This window comes from Taudactylus pleione, unplaced genomic scaffold (genome assembly GCF_031769625.1).
Source record: "Taudactylus pleione unplaced genomic scaffold, aTauple2 ptg000282l, whole genome shotgun sequence".
Taxonomy (NCBI): domain Eukaryota; kingdom Metazoa; phylum Chordata; class Amphibia; order Anura; family Myobatrachidae; genus Taudactylus; species Taudactylus pleione.
This window is the reverse complement of record NW_028284684.1, coordinates 6,119,691-6,147,437: the sequence shown is the minus strand read 5'-3', so window position 1 is coordinate 6,147,437 and position 27,747 is coordinate 6,119,691. Positions and strand designations below refer to the sequence as shown.

General features: G+C 46.8%; 1 protein-coding gene across 1 annotated transcript in view; it reads left to right on the top strand.

Annotated features, from left to right (window-relative positions):
• The window catches only part of PIWIL1 (piwi like RNA-mediated gene silencing 1), a 414,830-nt gene that overhangs the window by 333,153 nt on the left and 53,930 nt on the right, over nt 1–27,747 (top strand). The window contains exon 17 of the mRNA XM_088482106.1: nt 9,642–9,712. Within this exon, the coding sequence (XP_088338232.1) occupies nt 9,642–9,712 (71 nt within the window). The remainder of the gene's footprint in view (nt 1–9,641; nt 9,713–27,747) is intronic.

The window sequence follows — 27,747 nt, the reverse complement described above, 5'->3', positions numbered from 1 at the left end:
TGGTAGCCATTGTAATCCGATCTTTAGTCTTGAAAGATAGAAATTTAAGGATCACGACGCGTGGAGGGTCGGAATCTTTGGGTTTGGGTTATAAACCACGATGGGCTCGTTCTATTTGAATGGAATCCATTGTTAATGATGGTACTAGCAAAATTAATAGTTTCTTGAGATATATGAGTCCAAATCACGTGCAGTTATAGATTCGGGGACATTGCGAATGCGCAGATTATTCCTCCTCTCACGATTCTCTAGATCTTCTGCTTTATCTCTAAGGAAATTCAATTCCCCATGCAGATAGTCCATATTACGACCAACCATCTCTTGAAATTCCTGATATTTATCTACACAAGATTCCAAGGATGAGGTGCGTGTGTCCAGGGCTGCTAGATCAGACTTGAGTTCTCCAATAGCCGATTGGAGAACCGTTGTAAAGGAGGATTTTAAATCTAAGATCATGGCTTGTAGAGAATGGATATCGTCCTTGGTGGACGGAGCTGATCCAGAATCATTGTAGGCGGAGTGTGCAAATTGGGTGGGGAAGCAGAAGATTGCTTGTCACGTCGAGTGAAATGATGAGTAATATCTTGTGCTCCTCCTTTGTTGGCTCTGGTACCCGCTCTGCTCACAATATCTTGATAAAAAAATGCCAGGTTAGGATAAGAAAATAGAGTATCCAAGTGGTCATGCTATTCGCTCCAGGTGAGGAGGGAGGTAGTGAGTCACATCACATAAAAAGGACCATGAGGCGGTATACGAGCCAGAAAGGAGCTAACAACTCTTCAGTGACTCTGAGCCCCAACAGTAATGAGAACTATCACACCGGATTAAAAATTCCAAACTCACTCCGGAGGTCTAAACCAGATAATAGAGCTTCCAGGGTGGTAGGTCTGCAGCCAGACCGCAACGTGGAACGACCACCCTATAAAAAACTTGTCACACTGCCCAAGTCACAGGAGGAACCGTGGGCCACCGGCAGTATATGATATGTTGAATGGAGTAACAAATAACCGGGATTTGTATGTAAGTGAGTTGGGGAGCAAACATGCACTTGAGGTCAGCGATCAGGAACCCCTGTTAGGCCCCAGAGTGAAGCTTATGGAATTTTTCCTATTCCACAGCACCCACAAGTTGGGTGCCAGTGGGGTGCCTGCTACTTTTATAATTATAAATTGTGGCGTCTGCTGGAGTCAGGATGTGCAGGCAGCAAACCAAGTGGTCAGGTGACCACACCCGCCCGGGGGTTTGGGGCTGGTACAGAGTGGGCTGTATACACGAGGTCCACAAGAAGAGATCCCCAGGAGGGACCTGGCACAGCGCGGCACCCGCTGGAGCTGGGACGTGCAGGAAGTAGACCAGGAAGCCAGGAGCCCACATGAATACAGCGATCGGGAGGCCCTGAGGCAGAGCAGGCCTCACTCTCGCCAACCACAGGAGGTGAGTGCCAGGAGGGAGCCGGCTGCTGTTTTGAGTGCAGTATAGCGTGGAGTCCACAGGAGCCGGGACACGTGGGAAGGAGTCCGGGGGGCCAGGTATCCACTCGAGTCCAGACTGAGGCCAAATGTACGTAGACAGGTAAGGCAGGTCACAGCTTGCGGTGACCCACGTATTAGCAGTCATTGCCTCCGGTCTCAGGGTACAGACCAGAGGCGTTGAGGTGGACGCATACACTGCTTCCACTAGACCACCAGGGACAGTATCGGCGCGGGAAGCCCGCGTCCTAGGGGTTAATATTCAGCCAGGGGAGTCAGCCTTCCCTGTTGTAGCGGCTCCTCAGCTCAGCGCGCCTTTCCACTGCGGTCTGGCTTTGCTGAGCTGCTCCCTCTTACGGCCATGCCCCCTCTGAGGTCTCCGGCGCCCATTTTCTTGTATGGTGCATCGCAGATCTCATGGGACACTGTTTGGGCCAGTCCCCCTACGTACCTCTCCTTTGGTTTAGTGTACACAGTGCTATAGCCTTCCCAGACACTGAATCTGGGCAGTTGATTGTAGTGGCAATTTGCAGTATATTATATGTAATATATTTTTCTGCATTGCATGTGGCAGGTATAGTTAGGGTGGTTCTTAGACCTCACATATATATATATATATATATATGTGTGTGAAGTCGGTCACATACTGTTGTGTGCTGCACGGTGCCATATTATAGGTGGACCGGTAATGTTGCATACGTTGATAGTGGGTTCCCTGCAGCTAATCCTAGTGTCATTCAAGACCAGTGCAGCGCTATTTGAGATTTCCTCATTATATATCTATATATATTGTCAGTCAGACACGTCTGACCAGGATGCCGAGCGTAATGCTGCACCTACTCTGCAGGCTATGTGCTACAGGTGTGAGTAAGGAGGTTTAAACTCGGGATGGGTTATATGTGACAGGCTATGTGCTACAGGTGTGAGTAAGGAGGTTTGGTTATATGTGAGGTGCTATAAGTTACCTGGTCTCTCAAACCCCCCAACAACGGGACAGGGTCCCCCTTGGGCGTTTTTTTTCTCAGGTAGTGGTCTCCATTGCGGATCACTTGGCAGTCCCGGACGTTTTTCCCCATAGGGGTCACCTCAACAAGCCATCCCTCCCTCTTCGGGTATCCCGCAATTTTTGCAGTCTACTCCTGTGCCACAGACTGTCACTCCCTACCAGGGATTACAGCAGTGCATGTAATCCCCTCCGGTACCACAACAGTCTGTCATTCCCTTTCAGGGACTGCCACAAGCTATACAGCCACCCTGGGTGGATGTTTTAGCAGATTCAGTTCAGAGTTTGGCAGCTTTCTCTACGGCCTTTCAGTCGATGTTGCAGAATGATAGGCCTAAAAAGGCATCTAACTGCCCTGTGTTGGCGTCCCAGTCTACACAACTCTCAGACACAGATATATCATCAGATAATGGACAGGTGGACGATGCTTCTGATTCCGATTCCCCTCCAAAGGAGGTGGAGCCTAAATCAAGTATTAATGTTCCTGCCTTGGTTCGGGCGGTCCGATCCATACTAGTATAAGAGGATGACGTATCTGCCCTTAAATCTAAACACCCTCAGTTTAAACAGGTTAAGGTGACCTCTGCAGTTTTCCTGGTAAGAGATATCTGCCGCAAAAACGTTTGGCCTCATGCTACCCATTCCCTGAGGGCCACTGTAAGAAGTGGGAATCGCCGCCTGTGGTAGATTCTCATGTTACTCGCTTGATAAAAAGTGCTACACTACCAATGCCTTCCATTTCTTCCCTGAAAGATTCTACGGATTAGAAGGTGAAGATGTCCCTGAAATCAATTTACTCTCTCAGGAGTTGTTGCCCGTCCATCAATCTCATGGGTGGCCAAGGCGGTAAAGAGCTGGGCAAATGTTCTGGAGTACACCTTCCCTGAGGAGGCTCCTGAAGCTCAGAGGTCTTTGGCAGGCCACATTAGAGATGCGGCTGCTTATATTGGTGAGGCTGCTTTGGATACCAGCCTATTGACCTCCAGAGTCGCGGCCGTGTCTGCTCTCCGCTCCCTATGGCTACGTTCCTGGAGGGCGGATGCTGATTTAAAAAAGGGCCTGGAGGCCTTGCCCTACAATGGGGAGATATTGTTTGGCCCGGACTGGACAAAATTGTAGACACTCTGGCAAAATCTAATTCAGCTTTTCTACCATCAGCTTCTGTGCCTTCAAAGGCTAGAACCTCTTCCTTTCGGTCCTTTCGTTCTCAGGAAAAGCCTAAAGGACAGTCTATTCCTAGACAATCAACTACCAAGTCGACCACCAAGCCTAAGACACAGGCCTGGTGGGCCAGACGCCCTACTTCCAGGATAAAATCTCAGCCTGATGGGACGGGCCTCTCTCTGGAGGATCCCAGGGTGGGAGGCCGACTTCTTCAGTTCGCCCAGTGCTGGTGTCACACCACCAAGGTTGCCTGGGTAAAAGAAGTGGTCTCTTAGGGGTACGCCCTCTCATTCTGTCGAAGACCTCCCCACCAGTTTTTCTCCATGAGCCCTTCTTTAGGTCCAAGGCCTTGCAGATCCAGGAGGCCATAGAGTCCTTGCTGAAAGCAGGGGTAATTGTACCAGTTCCACTATCTCAACGCGGGACTGGTTACTATTCTACTCTGTTTCTGGTTCAGAAGCCGAATGGGTCTCATCGGCCTATCCTCAACCTCAAATTTCTCAACAAGTTTCTCAGGGTGCCAAGATTCAGGATGGAAACTTTGCGATCCATCATACTGAACCTGGGGATTGCATGTTATCCCTGGACATTCAGGATACATACCTACATGTCCCCATAACGCCTTCTCACCAGTGTTATTTGCGGTTTGCTATTCTGCAACGACACTTCCAGTTTTGGGCGCTGCCCTTTGACCTATCCACGGCTCCAAGGGTGTTTACCAAAATTATGGCTGTCATGACAGCCCATCTACGGAGTCAGGGTATACGACTCCTGCCATACCTGGACGACCTCCTTCTGTTGGCGGGTTCTCCGAAGGTGCTTCAGCAACATCTGCACCTGACAAACGCTTGTCTACAAGCGCACGGGTGGTTTATCAATTGGAGAAAGTTCTCCCGAATTCCCTCGCTGAGGAAGGTTTATTTGGGAGCCTTTCCAGATTCTCATCAGCAGAGAATCTTACTAACTCCAGAAAAGATCTTCTCACCGCAACTGCGAGTGCGCAAGTGTCTCCGCAGTCGCCGGGTGTCAGTACACTTGGCGATGCAGGTTCTAGGATCCATGGTGTCCACATTCGACATGGTGGAATATGCTCAGTTCTATTCAAGGCCCCTGCAAGGGCTGATCCTCTCCAGTTGGAACGGATTACCCCACCGGATCGAGGCTCAGATGATTGTGCTTTCTCCGGAGGTGCGCCTGTCTCTGTCTTGGTGGCTACTAACAGCTCATCTCAACAAGGGTCGCCCCTTTTGGATCTTGGGCTGGGTACTCCTAACAACGGACGCCAGTCTCCGGGGCTGGGGAGCAGTGACTGGCCCTCACTCCTTTCAGGGCCATTGGACAACAGTCGAAGCAATTCTTCCAATCAACATATTGGAACTTCGGGCCCTCATGATGGCAAGACACATTCTTTACGGAAAACCTGTGCAGGTTCATTCTGACAACGCCACCGCAGTGGCTTACTTCAACCATCAAGGAGGCTCTCGAAGTCAGGCAGCAATGACAGAAGTGTCCCGCATTCTAACATAGGCGGAGTGTCACCTCCCGGCCATTTCTGCAGTGTTTATTCCAGGAGTTCTCAATTGAGAAGCGGACTTCCTCAGCCGTCACGACGTGCTTCCAGGGGGAATAGTCTCTTCACCAAGAGGTGTTTCAACACGTAGTGGACAGATGGGGCCTCCCAGAGGTGGTCCTCATGGCCTCCCATCACAATCACAAGTTACCAATGTACAAGTCCAGAACAAGAGATGTCTAAGCAAGCTTGGTGGACGCTCTGTCAGTAAAATGGACCTTCCCGTTTGCGTACCTATTTTTTCCAGTATCCCTGCTTCCTTGGGTTCTTCGTAAGTTCAAACAGGATGGAAGCGCGGTCCTGCTGGTGGCTCCAACTTGGCCCAGACGTCATTGGTACTCAGATCTTCGGAGTCTCTCCATCGACACTCCGTTCCTGCTACATCACCGTCCGGACCTGACCTGTCTTTGACAGCGTTGCTCTTGAGACATCCATCCTAAGGTGGATTCTCTAGCTCAGTCATCAGTACACTGCTTACCTGCCTCAGGGCCTGATTCAGAGCCGGACGCTCTGACCAGAGCGCTCGCTCTGAAACAGGGCCCTCCTACATGAAAATGGAGCGGCCTTATGGACGCTCGCATAGCTGTGGGTTACGACCCACAGCTTATGCAAGCGTCCATGATGATGGTCGCGATGGTCAAGACCATCGCGACCATCGGGCTTGCGACGGAGACCCTGCGGTAGGGTCTCGCTGCCGCAAGCCCTGGTGTGGTTTTGGCTCTATCAGAGCCAAAATCACTCCCACTGACATCACTAGTGATGTCAGTGGGGCCGGCTTCAGACGGTAGGCGTTCCCATGGGAGCGCCTCCGTCTGGCAGCCACGCCCCCGGCACGCCCACCAAAGGGGGCGTGCTGTCAATCAACATCGACAGCACGCCCCCTTTGGTGCGAGACCCGGAGCGACGGAGAGCCCGTCGCTATCCGGGTCTCGCGCATGCGCACAACGGAGCTCCCTCCGTCGTGCGCATGCGCAGTGGGGCAACATCGACCCGCTTGCGAGCGTCCTGCGCTCGCAAGCGGGTCTGAATGGCCCCCTTAGCCAGGATCTACCACAGAGTGTGGAATACTTAATTGCAGTGGTGTTGCTCTCGGGATTCCGACCCTCATGTGTTTCGTATTTTCAGAATATTGGCATTCCTTCAAGCTGGAATGGACCTCGGTCTACGCCTTGCCTCGTTGAAAGTACATGACTCTGCACTGTCAGTGTGGTTCCAACGAAGGATAGCTCCACTCCCGGATATCCACACCTTTCTACAAGGTGTTCTCCGGATTCAACCTCCCTTTGTCCCTCCTGTGGCTCCTTGGGATTTGGCGGTACTTCTTCGGGCCCTCCAGGGTCCTCCATTTGAACCACTAGATTCTGTGGACCTCAAGTGGTTAACAGCTAAGACTCTGTCTCCTGGTACTTGCTTCGGCCAGGAGGGTATTAGAACTGGGAGCACTCTCCTGTCTTCCTCCCTTTCTGATATTTCACCAGGATAGGTTAGTTTCTTCCTATAGTGGTTTCTAATTTCTACAGTCAGGTGCATAAATATTGGGACATTGACAGAATTTTCATATTTTGGCCTCTATTCACCACAACAATGGCTTTGAAATGAAACAAACAAGATGTGCTTTAAGTGCAGACTTTCAGATTTAATTTGAGGGTAATTACATCCAAATCAGGTGAACGGTGTAGGAATCACAACGGTTTCTATATGTGCCTCCCACTTTTTAAGGGGCCAAAAGTAATGGGACTATCAACTCAAAAGCTATTTCATGGATAGGTGTGGGCTATTCCCTCGTTATTTCATTATCAATTAAGCAGGTAAAAGGTCTGGAGTTGATTCTAGGTGTGACATTTGCATTTGGAATCAGTTGCTGTCGACTCTCAAAATGAGATCCAAAGAGCTATCACTATCAGTGAAGCAAGCCATCATTAGGCTGAAAAATCAAAACAAACCCATCAGAGAGATAGCAAAAACATTAGGTGTGGCCAAATCAACTGTTTGGAACATTCTTAAAAAGAAAGAACGCACCGGAGAGCTCAGCAACACCAAAAGACCCGGAAGACCACGGAAAACAACTGTGGTGGATGACAGAAGTATTATTTCCCTGGTGAAGAAAAACCCCTTCACAACAGTTGGCCAAATCAAGAACACTCTCCAGGAGGTAGGTGTATATGTGTCAAAGTCAATAATCAATAGAAGACTTCACAAGAGTGAATATAGAGGGTTCACCACAAGATGTAAACCATTGGTGAGCCACAAAAACAGGAAGACCAGATTAGAGTTTGCCAAACAACATCTAAAAAAGCCATTACAGTTCTGGAACAACATTCTATGGACAGATGAGACAAAGATCAACTTGTACCAGAGTGATGGGAAGAGAAGAGTATGTTGAAGGAAAGGAACTGCTCATGATCCAAAATATACCACCTCATCAGTTAAGCATGGTGGTGGTAGTGTCATGGCGTGGGCATGTATGGCTGCCAATGGAACTGGTTCCCTTGTATTTATTGATGATGTGACTGCTGACAAAAGCAGCAGAATGAATTCTGAAGTGTTTTGGGCAATATTATATGCTCATATTCAGTCAAATGCTTCAGAACTCATTGGACGGCGCTTCACAGTGCAGATGGACAATGACCCGAAGCATACTACAAAAGCAACAAAATAGTTTTTTAAGGCTAAAAAGTGAAATGTTATGCAATGGCCAAGTCAATCCCCTGACCTGAATCCGATTGAGCATGCATTTCACTTTGAAGACAAAACTGAAGGGAAAATGCCCCAAGAACAAGCAGGAACTGAAGATATTTGCAGTAGAGGCCTGGCATAGCATCACCAGGGATGAAACCCAGCGTCTGGTGATGTCTATGATGTTCCAGAATTCAGGCTGTAATTGCCTGCAAAGGATTTGCAACAAAGTATTAAAAAGTGAAAGTTAGATTTAGGATTGTTTAGTTTGTCCCATTACTTTTGGCCCCTTAAAAAGTGGGAGGCACATATAGAAACCGTTGTAATTCCTACACCGTTCACCTGATTTGGATGTAATTACCCTCTAATTAAATCTGAAAGTCTGCAGTTAAAGCACATCTTGTTTGTTTCATTTCAAAGCCATTGTGGTGGTGAATAGAGGCCAAAATATGAAAATTCTGTCAATGGCCCAATATTTATGCACCTGACCGTATATTAGGAAATTGTTGTACCGGAAATTGTTGTATAGGAAATTGTTGTACCGGCCCATCAGTCACCAGACCTCTCGGCAGGTGAGGCCTCATTGGATGTGGTCCGTGCTTTTCAGGATTTCACAAGAAGGGTTTTCTAGCCAATAAACAAACATTCGCTAGATGACTTTGTATGACAATCTCAGAGGCTTACACACAGGCAGACTTGGCTGTTCCGGCTTCTGCTAATGCTCATTCTACTCGGTCTGGGGCCCCTCGTGGGTAGCTTGCCGTGGCGCCTCGGCTGTTCAGCTTTGTAAGGCGGCCACGTGGTCTTCCATCCAGACTTTTCCTAGGTTCTATGCATTTGATACCTTTGCCTCTCAGAATGCTTCCTTTGGGTGCCAGATTCTCCTCTCAGCGCAGGAGCGTCCCCACCCTTAAAAGGACTGCTTTGGGACATCCCCAAGGTCTCCCTGTGGAGCCTATGGACCCTGAAGAAGAAAATGAGTTATAGTAAGAACTTTGTTAACTCTTTCTTCGAAGTCCACAGGGCTCCCGCCCCGACGCACCTAGCTTCGTGTGGGCGATATTGCTGGTCACCGGTTTCCCGTCTCCTTCTATGTGAGTGTGAGTGTTCCAGTCTCTTTTCCTCCTCTGGCTTTTTACCAACTGAGGTGCCTCTGGCTCGGGGGCAGGGTATTTGAGAGTTGACCCAGTGCATCCTGGGAGCTAAAGCTTTAACTGCGTGGTGCCTGGGATCCAGATCCAACCTATACCTCAAGGTCTTCCTGTGGACCCTATGGACTTCGAAGAAAGAGTTAACAAAGGTAAGTTCTTACCATAACTCTTATTTTTTTTTTTTCACCACATGAGAGTGCGAGCATAAATCCGCTAGTCGTCGTATTACAGTGTGGACAATTGAATAGCTCCGGGAGCTACATCCGATCACTTCTATTTGAATTCCGCCCATTGTCGCTTCTGCAAAAATGTGCTCTCAGATTTTGAGAATCCAATTCAGCTGTAAGAAAAGTCAGTTTGTTTAATTGAAATATTTTGATCTGAGTTTTGAAAAGCCCACTTTTTATTGTAACAAAGAACGTTTTTATCAATAATTTTTTTGGTTGTACATATTTTTGTTCAATTTAAAATACCATATAATTTGTAAATTTAATATTCTGACATATAGTACTGTTATCAGTTTATTTGATTACTTAGTGGTGTACTGTTTATAGAATAGCTAGAGCGTATTTTATCTGCACTGTATTTAAAGTTTTCATTATTTTTAGGTGGTTTTCCCGATGTATTATGCAAGACCAAAAGCAAGAGATTGTCGACGGACTCAAAGTCTGTATGCAAGGTATGATTACATTGTAGTTAATGTATAAAATAATTATTTTTGATTTCAGAGAGTTTATGCGGCTAATAGTCTTATACGCACACTCAGATAAATTTTACAGTTAAAATTACTATCGTCTTTCTTTCTGGAAGCCCTGCAGATTCTGCCAACTGTTCCTCATATTGTTTGTATTATGTGTAAAATTGTGTGGATGTATCACAAACCACTAGACACAGCAGAACTTTGTATCAGGTAATGGCTGTAGATATACAGCTTATTGAAAGCTATACCACGCAATGAAAAGTAATCACAAATATACCTTGGCGCCTTTTGGGAACTCATAGTGAGAATAGCTCAGAGGATGTAGCTGCCAATATGCAGGATTGGAGGTTGCCTAACTCCATTAAAAAGAAACTCAAACAGGGATATACTGCAAAGGCGCTTATAACTTCATGAACACTATCAGCCAAAAATGTAATAAAATATATTTATTCAATAATATACATATAAAAGAAAAACTTGATGCTCCCGGGAGTTCAAATACTAACACATAACAATCAATAAATCAGTAGTATAAGAGCATGAGGACTTGGTATCCAATTTGTATAAAACAGAAAGGTATATAAAATCAATATTGCTGGTTCCAAAAGATCACAGTGAAAAAACACTCAATAGGAAACTAAGTAGCAAGTCCCTTATTGATGTGATGTACACAAATTTTCCACAAATGTAAGAGGATCATTTCCAAATGGAATAGTATCCTTTTAGAAGTAAATAGGATACAATAAACAGCACATATGGGGCCCTTATTACTCAGCATCACAGTTATCTTTATCATACTCCGGTCTGAGATGCCGCTTGATAATGCCAGCGTCTATGGCAAGTAATGAAGTGTGCTGGGCTGTCGGAAAATGGCGATGGGAGCTACCTCAGAATGTTCACTCCTGGATAGGTGCCGGTTTCCCTTAATTATCTTAGGCCACACCGGGCCTCCGTATGCGGGGTTTACATCGGGCTGTGTAAGCTTGCTCCAGCAAGCTAAGTGGTGGGACAGTCTGACTGTGAGTGGAATGGATAATAGGTGCTCCAATGTGGACGACACCTGTGACTTCAACGCGTTTCTCCGTATTGCACTGCTTTTTCAAGAAGCAGGTGTCTAATTATTGTATCCTATTTACTTCTAAAAGGATACTATTCCATCCCATTTGGAACTTGTCCTCTTACATTTGTGGAAAATTTGCGTACTTCGCATCAATTTCATATAAGAGACTTACTACTTAGTTTCCTATTGACACTTTTTTCACCGTGATCTTTTGAAACCAGCAATATTGATTTTATATACCTTTCTTTTTGATACAAATTGGATACCTGTCCTCATGCTCTTATACCAGGGCTCAACAAATCTCGGGGACCAGGTTGCCATGGCTACCAGATTTTGTTGCCTGGCTACTAGATTTTGCAGTGAGGGAGGAAGCAGATCCTCATCAGCTCCGGCGGAGATTCGTGCCTATAGTATTGCGGTGTTCATATCATGCACAGGAGTGCATGTGCTGAGTGTCGCCTGCAGTGACTCTGTCCATCCAGGCCTGCACTGACGCCTCCTCTCCATCCTGGCCTGCTCTGATCCCTGCTGTCTGTCTTAGTCTACGCTGATCCTCCTGTACGTCCCGGCTGTCTACTGTGTCCTATCTCCGGCTGCATAGAGCTCTCCGGTAGTAGGGTCTATGCGTGGCCAGGGATTGCGGAGCGGCTTCAAAGGGATAGTGGTGTGACCACGAGGGGAGGGGGGTTTTGTTGTACTGTCTGGCACCATTATTTTATATGAAATGTGGTCCGTTATTGCTGGAGGTTGGGGGGTGGAGCAGGGGAGCTGTGCAGAGCAGTGAGGGGGCCTCCATTTTACTGTATCCATTCAACTGTGATCATTTTGTGGACTAGTATAGTGTGTATAACAGTTGCATAATACACAGAGCTGTGCTCCTCACTCACTCCTGTAATTTTTTTTGGGGGGGACGCTGGTCTGGCTCCTACACTGTCATCCTGGCTCCTAGAGTTTGGGAAAATTTGTCAAGCCCTGTCTTATACTACTAATTTATTGATTGTTATGTGTTAGTATTTTAACTCCTGGGAGCATCAAGTTTTTCTTTTTTATATATACCATACAAGGTGGCTGATTCTAAGTTGGGAGCAAAGCAAAAAATAAATGAAAGCGAGTAACTTTGTATCTGGAACAAATCATGTTGCAATGCAAGGGGTTCAAAAACATGAATTTTCTGCATGCAGTGTAAATGCTGTTTCCTTTGCATGTAACCCACAAACATTGAACAGCTTTATTTTTCCACTGAAATATAGAGTTGAGTTTAGACAAGTCCCACCCAAATCTAAATTCCTCCGCACATTTTAAATCTGCCCCACTTGCAGTGTTACATGGTTTTGCCAAGATGCACAGTTACTTACCTTTTTTTTTCTTTTTGCTTTGCTCTCAACTCAGAATCAGCCACTTTATATCTGCTACCAGCAGAGAATCAGCCCCAATACCAGCATGTTAGATAGTAAATATTTAACTTTGTGTCAAGGATAAAATCAGTTTATAGAAATAATAACCAGCAGTACTAGTCAGTATTTGTAAATTCACATAACTCAATTTGTCATATTTTAAATATATAATGTAATTAAATACAAAAATTTTATTGTCCCCCTTTAAAAATCAAATGGTAGTTTCTTTCCTGCAGAAGTACTAATAGAAAGGACAGATAAGTAATGTGAATATATGGATGAGTCTTTTTATATAATAGTGTAATGGTAATTAACTACTAACAGCTGGAGGGCCCAGTAGTAGTGAAGTGTTAGCTAAGTGTTAATTGTGTCGTAATAACGTGAACATAATATGCAAAAATGTACAAACATGCGTGTACACATTTTGGATGTTGAGTACCAAAATGCATATCCTATGTAAAAGAAGACGTTCATCTCTTCATGAGCCCCTTGTTGTCCACTGACGAAGTTCCACGAACTCTTGGACTCCCTTACATTTTATGCGTGTTATCTCACCATGACAAAATAGGGTTGGGTATGGGATGCCGGCGCTCGGGATCCCAAACTGTCAGAATCCCAATGCTGGCATCCTGATAGGGTCAGGATACCAACACCTGTGAGTTAGTATCCTAATTTTTCTCCTATCCCTCCCTCCTCGTTGGCTGATCCTAATCTCCCCCCTTAGTGCCTAACCCTTCCCCTGGTGCCTAACCTCAGTACTTACCATTGGGATGCTGGTGAGGGGATCCTGACAGGTGTCCGGATTCCGGCGACGGCACTCTCACTGCCGGCATCCTGAATGTCGGGATTCTGACCGCATCCTGCCAAAATAATATTCATTACTAATGACAGTAAGATATTTAGTGCTTGACGTGTAATATTTATTCTGATCAGATAATAAGCAATTATCTAACAAGGAGGAATCACATTGGACACAATATTAGGAATGACGTTGTTTACCTTGGCGTAGAATGTGTACATTTCTAGACATACAAACACGCCACATTAAGCACAGATATCTCTTTTACTCCTGTCACACTCTGTGAAGCATTTCAAGGTTTACTTAGCATAAAAGAATGTTACCTAATTCAGAGGTGGATGCTATGTTGATGTTGGACATAGTGGAGCGATTTTTTGCTACTGCTCATGCACCAAAGCCACACTGCGGACAAGTGGCAAAGGATTAGTGATGAAGGACACAGTGAGGATTTATTTGCAAAGTAAGTGACAGGTAGCCAGTGTTTGGGGTGTGGCTACCATTTTCTGGGAGTGCCCTAGTGAATTTGTACGCAGCTTAAGAGGCCCCCAGTGTCTTAGGTGAGATGGACATTCTGAGACTGCATATGGTTTTATTTCAAGAGAGGTTAGGGATGTCACTGCACAGCTATAAAATGCTATATATATATATATACACACATATATAGTGCCTTGCAAAAGTATTCACCCCCATTTGTATTTTCATGTTTTGTTGCCTTACAATCTGGAATTAAAATGGATTGTTTGAAGGTATGCATCATTTCATTCAAAGTATATGCCTACAACTGTGAATTTGTTGTTTTTTTTATTGTGAATCAAAAAACATTTAGGACAACATAACAGAAAACTTCAGCGTGCATAACTATTCACCCCCCTAAAGTCAGTACTTGTAGAGCCACCTTTTGCGGCAATTACATCTGCAAGTATCTTTGGATAAGTCTCTATGAGCTTGCCACATCTTGCCCCTGCTATTTTTGCCCATTCCTCAAGGCAAAACTGCTCCAGCGCCTTCATGTTGGATGGTTTCTGCTTGTGATCAGCAATCTTATTATTTTATTTATTATTTATTACCAGTTATTTATATAGCGCACACATATTCTGCAGCGCTTTACAGTGGAGCTTACAATCTATATTCCCTACCACATACTCACAAACAGGCACACATAGCGTTAATATTTGTTGGGGCAAATTAACCTACCAGTATATTTTTGGAGTGTGGGAGGAAACCGGATTACCCGGTAGAAACCCACGCAAGCACAGGGAGATTATACAAACTCCATACAGTTGGGTCAGTGGGAATTGAACCCACAACCTCAGTGCTGTGAGGCAGTAATGCTAACCATTACACCGTCTGTGCTGCCAAACAAAGAGTATTAAAATAGCGCTTACGTTCGCCAGACACTTAAATCTCACTTAAACTTAGTGATTACACAAATATAGCGTGGGCCTCTCCAGGCACGTGAATTCATTAGAGCATAGAGATAACGACGATAAAGTTTTAGGATTTATTGAGAAATATCTCCAGGGATAAATTACAGGAAAAATAGGTAAATAAAAAATCTTCAAGTCTGACCACAGATTCTCAATTGGATTGAGATCTGGGCTTTGACTAGGCCATTCCAACACATTTAAATGTTTTCCTTTAAACCACTCGAGTGTTGCTTTAGCAGTATGCTTCGGGTCATTGTCCTGCTGGAAGGTGAACCTCCGTCCCAATCTCAACTCACCGGCAGGCTGGAACAGGTTTTGCTCAAGTATATCCCTGTATTTAGCACCATCCATCTTTCCCTCGACTCAAATCAGTTTCCCAGTCCCTGTTGCTGAAAAACATCCCCACAGCATGATGCTGCCACCACCATGTTTCACTGTGGGGATGGTGTTCTTGGGGTGATGGGATGTGTTGGGTTTCCGCCAGACATAACGTTTTCCTTGGTGGCCGAAAAGTTAAATTTTAGTCTCATCTGACCAGAGCACCTCCCTCCATACATTTGGGGAGTTGCCCACATTCCTTTTGGCAAACTCAAATCCTGTCTTCTTATTTTTGTCACTAAGTAATGGCTTTTTTCTGGCCACTGTTCACTCCTCTATGGAGTGTACGGCTTATTGTGGTCACATGCACAGATACACCAGTCTCTGCTGTGGAACTCTGCAGCTCCTTCATGGTTACCTTTGGTCTCTGTGCTGCCTCTTTGTTTAATGCCCTCCTTGCCCGGTCTGTGAGTTTTGGTGGGCGGCCCTCTCTTGGCTGGTTTGTTGTGGTACCATGTTCTTTCCATTTGATGATGATGGATTTGATGATGCTCCGGGGGATCATCAAAGATTTGGATTTTTTTTGTAACCCAACCCAGAATTATACTTCCTCAACAACTTTCTCCCTGACTTGTTTGGAGAGCTCCTTGGTCTTCATGGTGTGATGCCTCTTGCTTAGTGGTGTTGCAGCCTCTGGGGCCTTTCAGAAAAGGTGTGTTTATACTGACAGATCATGTGACACTTAGATTTCACACAGGGGGGACTTCATTTCACTAATTATGTGACCTATGAAGGTAATTGGTTGCATAAGAACTTTTGAGGGGCTTCATAGCATAGGGGGTGTTTACATATACACATGCACATTTTCAGAATTTTACTCACAAAGATTCTTCTTTATAAATATTTTTCTCATTTCACTTCACCAAATTAGACTATTTTGTGCAGATCCATCACGTAAAATTCAGATTAGAAAAAATAAATAAATTACAGGTTGTAATGTAAAAAAAAAAAGGTTAAAAAGCCAAGGGAGTGAATACTTTTGCAAGGTACTGTGTATGCAGCCGGTAAAATAAGTATTGAACACATCAACATTTTTCTTATAAATATATTTGTAATGGGGCTATTGTAATGAAATATTCACCAAATGTCAGCAACAACCCATGCAATCCACACATGCAAAGAAATCAATCCATAGATGTCCATAAATTAAGTTATGTGTAATAATGTGAAATTACACAGGGAAAAAGTATTGAACACGCTTACTGAACTGTTTTTAATACTTTGTATAAAAGCCTTTGGCCCTCATTCAGAGCCGTACTCTCTGAGCAGAGCGCACGCTCTGAATGAGGGCCGGCCTCCATAACTATGGAGCGTCCTCCTGGACGCTCGTATAGCTGTGGGTCACCACCCACAGCCTATACGAGCGTGCAGTTTGATGGCCGCGATGGTCTTGACCATCGCGACCATCGAAACTGCGAGCCGCACCTGCGGTTGAGGTTTTCAACCGCAAGGCCCGGAGTGATTTTGGCTCTATCAGAGCCAAAATCACTCCCACTGACATCACTAGTGATGTCAGTGGGCCGGCTTCTGACTGGAGGCGTTCCCTTAGGAACGCCCCCGTCAGGGAGGCACGCCCACCAAAGGGGGCGTGCTGTCAATCAACATCAACAGCACGCCCCCTTTGATCAGACACAACGAGCGAAGGAAAGTCCTTCGCTCGTCGCGTCTGGCGTATGCGCACGACGGAGCTCCCTCCGTCGTGCGCATGCTCAGTGCAGAACATCGACCCACTTGCGAGCGGACAGCCGCTCGCGAGTGGGTCTGAATCAGGGCCTTTGTTGGCAATGACAGCTTCAAGATGTCTCCTGAATGGAGAAACTACATTGGTCAGGTGTGATTTTGTCCCATTCTTCCACACAAACAGTCTTCAAATCTTTAAGGTTCTGTGGGCCTCTTCTATGAACTCTGATCTTTAGATCTTTCCGTGGATTTTCAATTGGATTCAAGTCAGGTGATTGGCTGGGCCATTCTAGCAGCTTTATTTTCTGAAACCAATTGAGTGTGTCCTTGGCTGTGTGTTTGGGATCATTGTCTTGGTGAAATGTCCACCCTCGTTTCATCTTCAGCATCCTGGTAGATGGCAGCAGGTTTTTATCAAGAATGTCTCGGTACGTTTTTACATTCATCCTTCAATCATATGAAGTATGCCGGTACCGTATGCTGAAAAACAGCCCCACACCATGATGTTCCCACCTCCAAACTTCACTGTTGGTATGGTGTGTATTATGGCATTCAATGAGTTCAATTTTGGTCTCATCTGACCAGACTATATTCTCCCAGTATTTCACAGGCTTGTCCAAATGTTGAGCAGCAAACTTTAAACGAGCTTCAACATGAACTGAACCAGCTTATATTAAGTTGCACTGACAAGGGGCAGGATTGCTTTCTAATTACTGATAGATTTCAGCTGGTGTTTTGGCTTTCCATGCCTTTTTGCACCTCCATTTCTTCAAATGTTCAATAATTTTTCCCTGTGTCATTTCACACTATTACACATATTTGTGATGTGCGCTCCTGCAGCTTGCCCAAGCATAAGACAGGATCAGTATATTGCATTCCTACTTGTGTTCTACATACCTAGTGCTTGCATAATACGCAGTGCCATATTGTGTGCTATACTACTCTGCAGCTATGTCTAGCAAGTGCAAGAGTAGCAATCAAGCATCTGCACCCATACTGCTATCATGCAAATTATGTGCTGCATACTTAAGTGAGGAGGATTTGATACAAGATGGGTTATGTGCTAGCTGTTATACTCCACCAGCTCAATCAGACCCACCAGCTCCTGCACAAGACCCCCTCTGGGCTTTCTTTTCTCAGGTTCTAGCTACTATTGCAGACCGCCTAACGGTCCCGTCTGTAATTCCCCCTATGGGGTTGCCACAACAGGATGTGATTCCCCCCCTGGGGTTGCCACAAAAGGTTCAGGCTATACAGGTACCCCATTTGCCCTCTCCATGGGTAGATGTACTCTCTAGCTCAGTACCGAGTCTGGTGGCTACCTCTACAGCCTTTCAAACTATGTTGCAAGGTGAGAAGCCCCTACCCAGTAAAACTTCTAAGCGTCCTGTGTTATCCTCACAGTCCACGCAGCTCTCAGATTCTGAGGAGGAAGAAGATGTTGTTCTCTCTAATACTGACTCCCCTCCGGGGAAGGAAGAGAGTCAGTCAAAAATGAATGTTCCTGCTTTGGTGCAAGCTGTTAAATCCATCTTACTAATAGAAGATGAAGAACCAGCCACTAAATCAAAGCACCCACTGTTTAAACAACAGAAAGTGGCTTCAGCAGAGTTCCCTCTATCGGATCAACTAGCTGAACACATGGCTGCAGCCTGGTAAGAGGTTTCAACCCCAAAAATATCTGACCCCCTGTTATCCATTTCCTGCGGCTCATTGTTCAAAATGGGAGACTCCCCCTGTGGTGGATTCCCATGTTACGCGATTAATTAAGAGCGCTACATTGCCTATCCCTACAGTATCCTCGCTGAGGGACCGTACGGATAGAAAGGTTGAAACTTGCCTTAAATCGATGTACTCTTTCAGGGGCTGTTGCTCATCCGACCATGGCTATTGCATGGGTGGCTAAAGGAATAGAGAGCTGGGCTGATGCACTTGAAGACTCTTTTTCCCTCAGATGTATCTAGGGATCAGATGTCTTTCACACCTCACATACGAGATGCAGCTTCCTATATTGTTGAAGCGACATTAGATGCCAGTCTACTAACTTCTAGAGTCTCAGCCACGGCGATGTCTACCCGCCGTACCCTGTGGCTACGCTCATGGAAGGCCGATGCGGATTCTAAGAAGGGCTTAGAAGTATTGCCCTACAATGGTGAGATCTTGTTTGGCCCAGAACTTGACAAAATTGTAACCACATTTTCGGCATCAAAAACTGCATTTCTGCTTGCAGTGACTACTACTGCAAAGCCTCAGACTACATCTTTTAGGTCCTTTCGTCTTCAAAGAAAGCCTAAAGGTCAGTCCTTTCCTAGGCAGTCGGCTTCCATTAGGGCTGCCAACTCCAGGACCAAGCAGGCCTGGACCACCAGATGCCCTGCTTCAAAATCCGAGGACAAGTCCTCAGCCTGACGCGACGGGCCTCCCCCTGGGGAACCCCAGAGAAGAAGGCCGACTTCTTCAATTTGCCCAGTGCAATCCACCACGGACACTTGGGTAAGAGAATTGTTCTCTCCTGGGTACGCCCTCTTATTTCTAAGATGGCCACCCCACCAATTTTTCTACACAGACCCTCTTTCAGACCCAAAGAAGGCCCTACATATCCAGAAAGCCATACAGTCCTTGCTGCAAGCAGGGGTAATTGTGCCAGTCCCGCTGTCTCAGCGAGGGACCGGTTATAATTCTACTCTCTTTCTGGTTCAGAAGCCGAATGGGTATCATCGGCCTATCCTCAAACTCAAATTCCTCAGGGTACCCAGGTTCAGGATGGAACCCTAAGCTCTGTCATCCTAGCTATGGAGCCTGGGGACTTTATGGTATTTCTGGATATTCAGGATGCTTACCTACATGTACCTATAGCGCCATCTCATCAGCGATATCTCCAGTTTTCTATACTATAGCAACACTTCCAATTTCAGCCTCTGCCCTTTGGATTATCCACAGGCATTTACGAAAATTATGGCTATCATGGTGGCCCACCTGCATGGTCAGGGTGTCCAATTGCTACCATATCTGGATGACCTCCTGCTTTTAGCAGGATCCTCAGAGGTGCTTCAATGCCATCTGCAGCTAACCATCGCTTTCCTTCAAAAGCACTGATGGTTAATCAACTGGAAAAAGTCCTCCCTGAATCCTTCACAAACAATGGTACATCTGGGAGCCCTGCTAGATTCTCAGAATCAGAGAATTTTTCTGACATCAGACAAGATCTCCACACTTTAACTACGAATGCGCAAATTCCTCCACAGTCGCTGACTGTCAGTCCACTCAGCAATGCAGGTTCTGGGATCCATGGTGTCCACCTACGACATGGTGGAATATGCTCAGTTCCACTCCAGGCCTCAGCAAAGGCTAATCCTTTCCAGGTGGAACTTGTTGCCCCATCGGATCAGAGCTCAGACGATGGTGCTCTCTCCAGGGGTTCGTCTGTTCCTATCTTGGTGGCTACAGACATCTCATCTAACCAAGGGTTGCCCCTTTTGGATCCCAGACTGGGTACTCCTAACAACAGATGCCAGTCTCTGGGGCGCAGTGACTGGTCAAAACTCCTTCCAGGGCCGTTGGGCATTGGTCGAATCAACCCTGCCAATCAACATATTGGAACATTTGAGCTGTCTACAGGGCCCTAATACTGGCCCAGAACATACTTCAGGGAAAACCTGTACAGGTACAGTCTGAGAATGCCACAATAGTGGCTTACATCAACCATCAAGGAGGCACTCGAAGTCGGGCAGCAATGACAGAAGTGGCATGCATTCTGACATAGGCCGAGAGTCATCTCCTGGCCATCTCTGCGATGTTCATTCCCGGAGTTCTCAATTGGGAAGCAGATTTCCTCAGCAGTCACGACGTGCAAACCGGGGAATAGTCTCTTCATCCAGAGGTTTTTCAACTCTTAGTGAACAGATGGTACCTACAAGAGGTAGACCTCATGGCCTCCCGACACAATCACAAATTTCCGGTGTATGGTTCCAGAACAAGGGATGCCGAGGCAACCTTCGTAGACGCATTGTCATTGAAGTGGACCTTCCAGTTAGCATACCTATTCCCTCCAGTCTCCCTTCCTCGAGTTCTTTGGAAGTTCAAACAAGACTGAGGCACTGTCCTGCTGGTGGCTACAGCTTGGCCCACACATCATTGGTACTCAGATCTTTGGCCCAGACATCATTGGTATTCAGATCTTCAGAGTTTCTTCATGGACACTCCGTTCCTGCTGCTTCAATATCCAGACGTGTTGTTCCCAGGGTCCTTGTCTTTACCCGGACCTGGGTCGTCTGTCTTTGACGGCGTGGCTCTTGAGACATCCCTTCTGAGGTCCAAAAGATTCTCTAGCTCTGTGGTCCAAACTATGCTCAGGGCACCTAAGCCAGCCTCTAATCGGATCTACCATAGAGTGTGGCATACATATTTCCAATGGTCTTGTACCAGACGCTACGACCCTCAAGTGTTTAGAATTTCCAGAGTCCTGGCCTTCCTTCAAGCTGCATTGGACCTTGGACTCCGCCTGGACTCGGTGAAAGTGCATGTCTGCTCTATCCATTTGGTTCCAGCGTAGACTCGCTCCACTACCAGATGTCCACACCTTCCTCCAGGGTGTCCTCCGTATACAACCTCCCTTTGTCCCTCCAGTGGCTCCATGGGATTTGTTTGTAGTTCTCCATGCCCTCCAGGGTCCTCCATTTGAACCCCTGGAATCTGGAACTCAAGTGGCTCAAAGCGAAGACTCTTTCTTATGGCTATGGCATCCACCAGAAGGGTGTCAGATTTAGGGGCGCTCTCCTGTCACTCCCCATTTCTGATATTCCATCAGGACGGGTCTGTGCTTCGGACTCGCCCTGGTTTCCTTCCAAAAGTTGTTACTCGTTTCCACATTAATGAGGAAATTGTACTCCCGGCCTTTCAGTCACCGGACCTATCGGCAGGTGAGGCTTCCATGGATGTGGTCCGTGCCCTCAGGATCTACGTGGGCCATACCAGTTCTTTTCAGAAATCAGACTCCTTATTTGTGCTCTATGGATTTCACAAGAATGGATGGCCAGCCAACAAACAGACATTGGCTAGATGGCTTCGCATGACTATATCACTGGCTCACACACAGGCAGGCCTTCCTGGACTGGCTACTGTTACTGCTCATTCTACTCGCTATGTGGGTCCCTCGTGGGCAGCTCTCTGTGGCTCCACAGTTGAACAGCTTTGTAAGGCAGCCACGTGGTCCTCTGTCCATACCTTTCTGAGGTTCTATGTCTTCGATACATTTGTTTTTCAGGATGCTTCATTTGGACATCGGATTCTCCTCTCGGTGCAGGAGCGTCCCAACCCTTGAATAACTGCTTTGGGACATCCCCAAGGTCTACCTGTGGAGCCCTTATGGACCCTGAAGAAGAAAATGAGAGTTATGGTAAAACTTACCTTTGTTAACTCTTTCTTTGCACTGACGCACCTGGCTTCACATGGGCTATGTTTCTGGTCACCGGGTTCCCGTCTCCTCCTACATGAGTGTGGTTCTTGTGTGTACTAGTCTTCTCTCTTCTCCTCCTCCGGCCTTTGGCTTGTCACGAACTGAGGTGCCTCGGTGCGGAGATGGACCGATGCATACTGGGAGTTGAAAGCTTTAACTACGTGGTGCCCAGTCCTCAACCACCACCTACACCCCAAGTCTCATTGTGGACCCTATGGAATTCGAAGAAAGACAGTCAACAAAGGTAAGTTTTACCATTAGTCTCATTTTTTTCCACAAGATATCTCACCCACTATTCAAATCTTTATGGAAATGGTATCGAAGGACATCGAGTAGAAAAGTAGTGGGATTTGCCAAACACAACATCACCTGGCTAGAAAGAGCAGCATTTGATGGGAACACATTGTTGTAAAACCCTCTGACAAAGGGGGCAACATAGTATTGTGACATAAGGAATTCTACATTAAAGAAGTAATGAGACAATTACAGGACACTACCTGTTACCAACTGTTGATGTTTCACCCAACTGAGAACTTTTTGTTGGTCTATAATAGACTCAACGATGGACTACGAAAAGGAACCATCACTAAACAGGAATTCGATTTCCTTCAGGTTGTCAACCCTAGGGTACCAACCTTCTATGTACTTCCTAAGGTCCACAAAGATGAAAAAAAAAAAAAACCTTGTAGACCCATTGTCTACAGTATTGGTAGCCTGACTCAACAAGCAAGCCGTTTTGTTGACCTTCATCTTAGGGAGTTTGTACTTACACTCCCATCGTATCTAAAAGATACCACATATGTTCGCCAGAAGTTGAATGGCATTAAAATTTAGTGCCATCGTCTATTTCAGTAGATGCGAAGTCCTGATATACATCTATGCAACATAAAGATGGTTTCTACTTCAGGGTCCATAGGGAGTCCACAGGTTTGACCTTGGGGTATAGCTAGATCTGGATCCACGGGCACCACGCAGTTAAAGCTTTCACTGCTCCCAGGATGCACTTGGGTCCATCCTCCTTTATACCCCGCCGCCAAGCCACAGGCACCTCAGTTTTAGTTGGTGCCCGGCCGGAGTCGGGTCGCAGTGGGGCTGCAGGAGCAGCCCCTAAGCTTTTCTTTAAAGAAACGCCGTGGATCAAGAGAAGCCGCTTGTCTTTCTCGGATGTGTCTTCAGATGACAGAGAGATTCATGAGGACTCTGACTCTGATGCCATGGGCCAGCAGGTAGAGACTAAGGGCTTCATTCAGAGGCAGCCGTACGGTCTATGACCGCAGGGCCGCCTCTATGTTTGTCTAGTGCGCATGCGCACGAGGGAGCCGGCTCCTTCGTGCGCATGCGTGAGACCCGCTATGACCGACAGCGCTGGACGTAGCGGGTCTCTTTCCAAAGGGGGCGAGCTGTCGATGTTGATTGACAGCACGCCCCGTTTGGAAGGCGGGCCGGGGGGTGGCAGCCCAAACGGAGGCGTTCCCATGGTAACGCCTGCCGTTTGGGGGAGGCCCCACTGACATCACTAGTGATGTCAGTGGAGAGCTTCCGGCTCTGACAGAGCCAGAAGCTCTCCGGGGCTTACGACAAGTGAGACCCTACCCTAGGGTCTCGTCGTAAGCCCCGATGGTCTATGACCATCGCGACCATCACCCTAGCGGTCGTTAGAGCTGTGGGTGTAAACCCACAGCCTAACAACCGAAACAGAGGTGGCAGGTCAGGATGCAAGCGGCTGCCCAGTTTCTGAGCGACCGCTTGCATCCTCCTACCGCCTCTGAATGAGGGCCTAAGTCCTCCATTAATGTGCCGGCATTGGTTAGGGCGGTGCGGGCTATCCTCCATATAGAGGACGATGCGCTGGCTCCTAGGTCGAAGTATCCTAATTTTAAAAAAGCTAAGTTAACTTCGAATGTTTTTCCCCTGTCTGACCAATTGACGGATCATATGGCGGTGGCCTGGCAGTTGCCCAGTAAGAGATTCCAACCACAGAAAACGTTGGCGTCTAATTATCCTTTTCCTGAAGCTCGTTGCAGGAAATGGGAAACCCCACTGGCGGTGGTTTCCCATGTCACCGGCTTGATTAAAAGCGCTACACTGCCATTGCCATCTATCTCCTCTTTGAAGGATCCCACGGACAGGAAGGTGGAGACTTGTTTGAAGTCCATTTACTCTCTCTCAGGGGCGGTCGCTTGCCCGTCCATGGCCATCTCCTGGGTGGCTAAAGCCATCGAGAGCTGGGCCAACGCTTTGGAGGATACCTTTTCTGAGGATGCTCCGGATATCCAGAGAGCGTTAATAGGACAGATGAGGGATGCGGCTTCCTATATTGGGGAAGCGTCGTTGGATGCCAGTCTGCTGACCTCTAGAGTTTCGGCTGCAGCTGTGTCTGCTCGTTGGTCCTTGTGGCTGAGGTCCTGGAGGGCTGACGCAGACTCTAAAAAGGGCCTGGAGGTTTTGCCTTTTAATGGAGAGTTGCTATTTGGTCCAGACTTGGACAAAATAGTAGATACCCTGGCTAAATCCAAGTCGGCCTTCCTCCCTTCGGCGCCGGCTAAGGTGAGGAGCTCTGCTTTTCGGTCCTTTCCGGTTCACGGTAAGGCCAAGGTTAAGTCCTTCCCGAGGCATTCGGCGCCCAAGGCCGTCTCGAAGCCAAAGAAGCAAGCATGGATTGCTAGGCGCCCTTTTTCCAAGCAGGAGGATAAACCTGATGCCTGATGGGACTGGCCTCCCTCTAGGGGACCTCAGAGTGGGAGGCCGACTTCTTCAATTCGCCCAGTGCTGGCATAATACCATCACAATTACAAGTTGCCCGTGTACGCCTCAAGGACAAGAGACGCAGGCGCGAGTCTGGTGGAAGCGCTGTCCGTGAAATGGACATTTCACCTAGCGTACCTGTTTCCTCCGATCTCCCTGCTGCCTCGGGTACTACGAAAAATCAGACAAGACTGAGGCACGTTTCTTCTGGTGGCTCCAGCTTGACCCAGACGTCCTTGGTACTCCGATCTCAGGAGCTTGTCCATAGACGTTCCGTATCTTCTGCCTCAGCGTCGGGACCTGCTGTCTCAGGGGCCCTGTCTTTACCCGGATCTGGGTCGGCTGTCTTTGAAGCTCTGTCATCAGTAACATGCTGAGGGCACGTAAACCCGCTTCAGCACAGATTTACCATAGAGTGTGGCACACTTACTTTCAGTGGTGTTAGTCCAGAAATTTTGATCCTTAGGTGTTCAGGGTTTCTTGGATTCTGGCATTTCTTCAGTCAGGACTGGACCTGGGCTTACGTCTTGCTTCCCTGAAGGTTCATGTGTCGGCTTTGTCAGTGTGGTTTCAACATAGAATCTCTACACTGCCTGATGTACACACCTTTTTCCAGGGGGTTCTTAGAATCCAGCCTCCCTTTGTGGCTTCGTGGGATTTGGCGGTGGTTCTTTGGGTCCTGCAGGGCCCTCCTTTTGAGCCCCTTGAGTCGGTTGACCTCAAATGGTTAACACTTAAGACTGTTTTTCTCCTGGCGATTGCTTCAGCCAGGAGGGTGTCAGAGTTGGGGGCACTCTCCTGTAGTCCCCCCTTCTTGATTTTTCACCAGGACAGAGCGGTGCTTCGCACTCGTCCTGAGTTTTTGCCTAAAGTGGTCTCTAAGTTTCACATCAATCAGGAACTTGTGGTGCCAGCTTTTCAGTCACCTGATCTTACAGCTGGTGAGGCTTCGTTGGACGTTGCCCGTGCTCTCAGAATTTATGTGGACCGGACTACTTCTATTAGGAGGTCCAATTCTTTGTTTGTCCTCTTTGGTTTTCACAGGAGGGGTTGGCCTGCCAACAAACAAACTGTTGCCTGTTGGCTTTGTTCTGTTATTCGTAAGGCTTATATACAGGAAGGTTTACCTGTTCCAGCCTCTGTTAAGGCTCATTCCACTCGGTTTGTAGGTCCTTCTTGGGCTGCTAGACGTGGTGCCTCCGCTGTTCATCTGTGTAAGGCGGCCACTTGGTCTTCCATTCAGACATTTTTGAGGTTTTATGCGTTTGAACCTTTGCCTCTCAGGATGCATCCTTCGGGCGCAAGATTCTCCTTTCTGCACAGGAGCATCCCCGCCCTTAGTTGAACTTCTTTGGGACATCCCCAAGGTCAACCCTGTGGACCCCTATGGACCCTGAAGTAGAAAACAAGAGATATGGTAAGAACTTACCTTTGTTATCTCTGTTTCTTTGAAATCCATAGGGTCAACAGGGCCCCCGTCCTGACGCACCTGGCTTCATATGGGCTGTGTGGCTGGTCACCGGTTTTTCCGTCTCCCAATTCTGTGAGTATGGTTTCTTGTGTGTTTCAGTCTTCATTTTCTCTGTTTAGTCTCCTCCTCCGGCCTTGGCTGCTTACCAACTGAGGTGCCTGTGGCTCGGGGGCGGGGTATAGAGGAGGATGGACCCAAGTGCATCCTGGGAGCAGCGAAAGCTTTTAACTGCGTAGTGCCTGTGGATCCAGATCCAGCTATACCCCAAGGTCAACCCTGTGGACCCTGTGGACTTCGTAGAAACAGAGATAACAAAGGTAAGTTCTTACCATATCTCTTGTTATATCAGCTGTAAGGTTCTTTCTGGAGATGAGAGACAAAGGCCACTTCTCTACTCTTCTGATTGAACTCTTAAAGTTTATCCTGCATAGGAACTACTTCACTTTCCATAACAAATTTTACCTGCAGACTAGGGGCACAGCGATGGGTTCCACATGTGCTCCCACATGCGCCATCCTGTTTGCTGGTTGGTGGGAGACGGAGATAGTCTTCGCAGAGGAAAATGAAATCCACATACAGTACATTTAACAATGGTTACAATACATCGATGATGTATTCATAATCTGGAATGGCAGTGAAGAGAATTTCTTAGAGTTCATAAATGTTTTGAATAAAAATAATTAGAACTTAAGAGACATGTCACAGGTGCTACTTTTCTAAATCTCAAGATCATCAAAAACTCCAAAGGTGAGATTTTTACTGACCTACACAGAACGTAAACAGCTACTAACAGCTTACTATATCAAACAAGCTGTCATTTTCCACCAACTATCTCCAACCTGCCTAAGGGTGAATTTTTGCGTCTTAAACGGAATTGCTCAGATGATCATACCTTTCTGAAACAAGTCAAGCAACCGCTCTATTAACCACTTAACTGACAATTTTGTTTTCTAAAATCAGCTAAGAAATTGTCTTTTTTTTTCTTATTTTTTTTTGTAAATATTTGTTAAAAAAATAGTTCTTTAAACATCGGAACACCACCATCAGAAACATCGCGACCATCACAACTTTCATTTTGACACCGGTTTCAGGCACCAAGTACACTAAGGGGGTGAGGTTAATTTATTTTTTCCCAGCGGCTGATAATCTATGCCGCCGCAGGGTTGGAGGGTCCTGCTTTGCTGCCCGATCAGCAGTGATCGGCAGCACAACAGACACTGGGGGAGGGTGCAGGGAAGCAGAGGGACTGGAAGGTCCCTCTGAGAGCAGCAGCTGTGGGAAGTTTCTCTTCCTGCAGCCGCCCTCTAAATTTTGCGACCAGATCAGATAAAAAGCTGCCTGATGTGGTCAGAAAGTTGTGACAATGCCAGGCAAGTGGTTAAAAGAGCGACACTTGCAGCACAAAGGATCAAAAGAGAGGATCTGATGTTCCCTCAGAGAGAGACTACTGTTGACTCCAATGAACTAACTACTGTAGGGCATGGCGAGAATTAAAAAAGATCCTACAAAACTATTGACCAATTGTTCACGCAAACCCCGATTTAAAACAACATCTGGGCACACAGGTGTCTATGAGCTGGAGACGAGCTAAAAACTTTAAGCTAC